We start from the raw sequence: 4,533 nt of genomic DNA on the forward strand, positions 1-4,533 counted from the left end.
AAAAACATATACAAGATCATCAGTACCATTAAATAGATATAAAAAAATGTCAAATGTCAAAAAATAAATGGCAAATTTTTTTGACAGATAGAATTTTTTAAACATTTTTTTCATGTTCCTGGTATCTTACCTTACTTGAAAATTTTCTCTGGGGCGCGAGTTCTGGCGCACCCTGTATGTGCTTTAATATGTTCCTATTTAAATAAAATAATTGAAAAAAATTTACTTATACTTTGATAATTATCAACACTCTATGACAGATGAAAAATTTTCACTCACACAAAACGTTCAATTTTAATTGAATACGGAATAAGAGGCTTTAAATCAACTTTTTATGCAGAGAGTGTCATTAATACAGGGTGCGCCAGAACTCGCGCCCCAGAGAAAATTTTCAAGTAAGATAAGATACCAGGAACATGAAAAAAATGTTTAAAAAGTATTATCTATAAAAATTTCGAAGTTATGACAGTTTAAATTTTGCACTTTGACTCTATTCCTGTTGTAAAAATAATTTGCCAATTTTTTTTGCTACAGGCTATTAGAAGAGGAATCAAGGAAGCTGTATCTTAAATTCTAACTCTTTTTAATGTTATTTGTGGCTTTTATAAGCAAAATTTTTGAACCATTACTAAATAATTCTAAAAAACAGATATATAAACATCAGTATCATTAAATAGACATAAAAATGTCAAATGTCAAAAAATAAATGTCAAGATTTTTTGACAGATAGAATTTATTAAACATTTTTTCCATGTTCCTGGCATCTTATCTTATTTGAATTTTTTCTCTGGGGTGCTAGTTCTGGCGCCTCCTGTATATCATAAACATTTGTTTGAAGCGCCGGGGTTGAAATATTCACCCTGGACGGACTCTCCCGGTGGTCGAACTCTTGCGGATTTCCAATATTAAAAAAACATGAAACAATAACAATAAATAGAAACAAATTATCAAATTATTCTAGGTATATTTTTTTGCTATTTTTTGTGCTTTATGTAGCAAGCTGTCCCTCGAATTTTGGGAGAATCAGTTTTAAAAAACTGAAGAAGACATTCCGTTTGTAAAAATAACCTGTGAAACTCACATGTCAATTTGAAACAAATATTACATTTTAAGAATATATTTGTTTAATATTTAACAAATGTTAGTTATAGGGAAATTAGAACAATAAAACTTGTGAAGGTGATAACCACGTTTAAAATCACTTTGTATCACTCAGTAATTAAATGATCTATCAACAAGTGGATGAGTGACGTTTTGATCAACATTTTACAAGGTTTTCATTTCGAATTCTCATTCTTTGTCGATATCATTAATTACAAAGAATATGAATCAGCCGAATATATTTTAAATGAATTTTTGATTAGTCACTTATGCAGGTAGCCAAATCGAACACCTGTATTCGAAATCACTACTAACAATAGTAATTTTTTACAAATATTTTTTATCGTTAACGCAATAATTTAATTTCCTCGTGAAAATTTCACCTTATCCAAAATCCCTCCGTGGGAATATGGGCATCGTGCAAGAATCCCGTCCCTTAATTACCCCAACTCTCTCCCTCTCAAAACTGTCTTCCTCGTCCCGCAGCGAGGCTAGCATTCCGACCAATCGCGTTCGCGTCTCCCTTCCCTGTCGCCCCTCTCTGGTGCAGTCAGTGGACCCCATCGTTGGCGTAGTAGCGCTCGCAGCGTACACATAAATACACAGTAGAAAGTGCCACCAACAATTAACCTCTTAATTAAAAAGCTAAGCGTAAAAAAATTCGCCAGTGTTAGTGTTAAGTACCCTCCGCCATGTTTGACGTTTTCGGCTCCGTCAAGGGGCTTTTGAAGATCGATGTGGTGTGTATCGACAACAATGTCTTCCGTTTGCACTACAAAGCGACCGTTATCATCCTCATAGCCTTCTCGTTGTTGGTGACGAGTCGGCAGTACATCGGGGACCCCATCGACTGCATCGTCGATGAGATACCCCTAAATGTGATGGACACCTACTGTTGGATCTACTCCACATTCACCATTCCTAACAGATTAACCGGGAGAGTAGGTCTGGATATAGTCCAACCAGGGGTCGCCAGCCATGTGGATGGTACCGATGAGGTCAAGTACCACAAGTACTACCAATGGGTGTGTTTCGCGCTGTTCTTCCAAGCGATGCTCTTCTACGTCCCGAGGTACTTGTGGAAGACTTGGGAAGGGGGTCGGATTAAGATGTTAGTACTCGATTTGAACTACCCCATCGTGAGTGAGGACTGCAAAACCGACCGGAAACGTCTACTTGTCGATTACTTCATCACGAATTTGCACATGCAAAACTTTTACGCTTTTCGCTTTTTCATTTGCGAAGTCCTAAATTTTGTAAATGTGGTCGGCCAAATCTTCTTCATGGACTACTTCCTCGACGGGGAGTTTAGTACGTATGGACGCGACGTTCTCAGTTTCACTGAAATGGAACCCGAGGAACGTGAAGACCCAATGTCACGCGTGTTTCCTAAAGTCACTAAATGTACTTTCCACAAATACGGTCCTTCCGGCTCAGTCCAGAAGTTCGATGGACTTTGTGTCCTACCCTTGAATATTGTTAATGAAAAAATTTACGTTTTTCTCTGGTTTTGGTTCGTGTTTTTGAGCGTACTTTCGGGGCTGTCTTTGATCTACCGATTGGTAGTCATTTTCATGCCCAAAGTCCGGTTGTACTTGTTGAGGGGTAAATGCAAGATCGCTCCGCAGAAGGAAGTGGAAATTATCAATACGCGATGTGAGATCGGTGATTGGTACGTCCTGTACCAGATGGGCAAGAACATCGACCCGTTGATCTTCAGGGAGATCATTTCGGACCTTTCGAAGAAGCTCGAAGGGAAAGAGACTGTCTAAGTGCCTTATGAACAGTAATTTTTGATGACCGATTTACCTGCTGCACAAGGTGACTCAACAACATTCCTGTGATGACAGAAAAAGACTGTGCGACGGCCGAAAAGGCTGTGATATTATCATTTCTTCGCTTTTAAGCTCAAGCATTCCCGATACTCTTTCGCAATAATTAAATCAATCAAGAAGCCAGAGACGTTTTCGCTGGCTGTGCCGGATTTTTGATGCAAGTGCAGCGGGCGAAATCGCATTCTCTGTGATAAATCTCTATTGCTCTGTTTTATATCACTTAGCGTGTAATTATTAATTAATCGAATAATTTAAATCGTATGTGATTTAGGATTAGGTTTAGGTTCCATACATGTGTGAACAGTTCCAGCGAAAATTATCATGTGTTCAAATTATTGTATAAATACACCGAAAGTGCCTAATTTTTTTATTTGTATGGAATTGACGAAATAAATTAGCTATTTTAAATTACACCCGGCTTTTATTTCACCACGAACACGTGTCGACACTTGTTGATTCGCTAAAATTAGAAATTTTCATAATTTTCAGTTTTTGCCTATTATCATCACAAAACAAATATTGTGAGGGTGCTTCCAGGAAATGGGTACCTGAAACAGGCCACTATTTTTCTATAAATAGATTTTTTCGTTTACTATTGCTTACAAAGTAAGCAATGAATGGCTTGGTGCTACTATACACTATTTTTACGCCGCCTATAAATAAACTCATTGTTTTAAATTCGGACTGTTTGTTTACAGTTGTAGAAATAATCAAAAGAAACCTTTAAGCGTGTAAATAAATACCAGAGGAAACAAATGACGTCGCTTCCGACGTAATAAGGAGATTCATTTCCTTGAAAATATCAAGAATTCGGTTTGTGGTTTCATAATTTTTTGCATATTATGAGTAGGTGCAAATTTAATTTTGTTTGTTCTATTAATAATTCAATTGTCACGGTTTTATATAATTATTAGTGTCTAATTGTTTCTGCTCCAAAAACATGTCTAAATAAATAAGCGAGTTTTATTTAGTTTGTAATTAAATTAACGAACATTTCTAAACATTAATCTGTCTACACTATCTTAAAACAAATTCATTTCTTTATTTAACTGTGATTGTGACTTCTTTTTGCCCAAGAAATATGTATAATGAAGATTACAGTTCTTGTCTAGTAAGTTTTATAGAATTTCAATTTTTGTACCTTTTTTAATTTCTTAATTATTTAAGCCTTGTAAAGGTTTATATTAATTTGAATTAATTACACGATACATTTTATTTATTATTTTATTTTATTCAATTTCTGCTATCAAAATTTTTATTTTGGTTTGAACTTTTTTTTTCATAATAACAATAATAAATTAACTAACAGACCAAGTCCAATTTTGGTAGGTATACATTAATAATTACAAAATAAAAAAAAGTATTTGATGACAAAATTTCCTCAGGTTAAAAATATGTATTTGAATACAATTAAAAATACAAGTAAATTCTAGTTATACAGGGTGCGTCAGAACTCGCACCCCAGAGAAAAATGGTAAGGTAAGATACCAGGAACATGGAAAAAATGTTAAAAAAAATTTATCTATAAAAATTTTGAAGTTATGAGAGTTTAAATTTTGCATTTTGACTATTTATTTCTGTTGTAAAAATAATTTTC

At 34.7% G+C, this 4,533-nt stretch overlaps 1 protein-coding gene across 1 annotated transcript; it reads left to right on the forward strand.

Moving 5' to 3' along the window:
• The first annotated feature begins 1,661 nt into the window (after positions 1-1,661).
• Positions 1,662-3,347, forward strand: LOC123009495 (innexin inx2-like). Its single transcript, XM_044405863.1, has one exon. The coding sequence runs from the start codon at positions 1,794-1,796 to the stop codon at positions 2,871-2,873; it is 1,080 nt and encodes a 359-aa protein (XP_044261798.1). The 5' UTR covers positions 1,662-1,793; the 3' UTR covers positions 2,874-3,347.
• Positions 3,348-4,533: the final 1,186 nt, after the last annotated feature.

This window comes from Tribolium madens, unplaced genomic scaffold, assembly GCF_015345945.1.
Source record: "Tribolium madens isolate multiple individuals breed KSU strain unplaced genomic scaffold, Tmad_KSU_1.1 Scaffold_7;HRSCAF=85;Tcas5.2_LG10, whole genome shotgun sequence".
In the NCBI taxonomy this organism is placed as follows: domain Eukaryota; kingdom Metazoa; phylum Arthropoda; class Insecta; order Coleoptera; family Tenebrionidae; genus Tribolium; species Tribolium madens.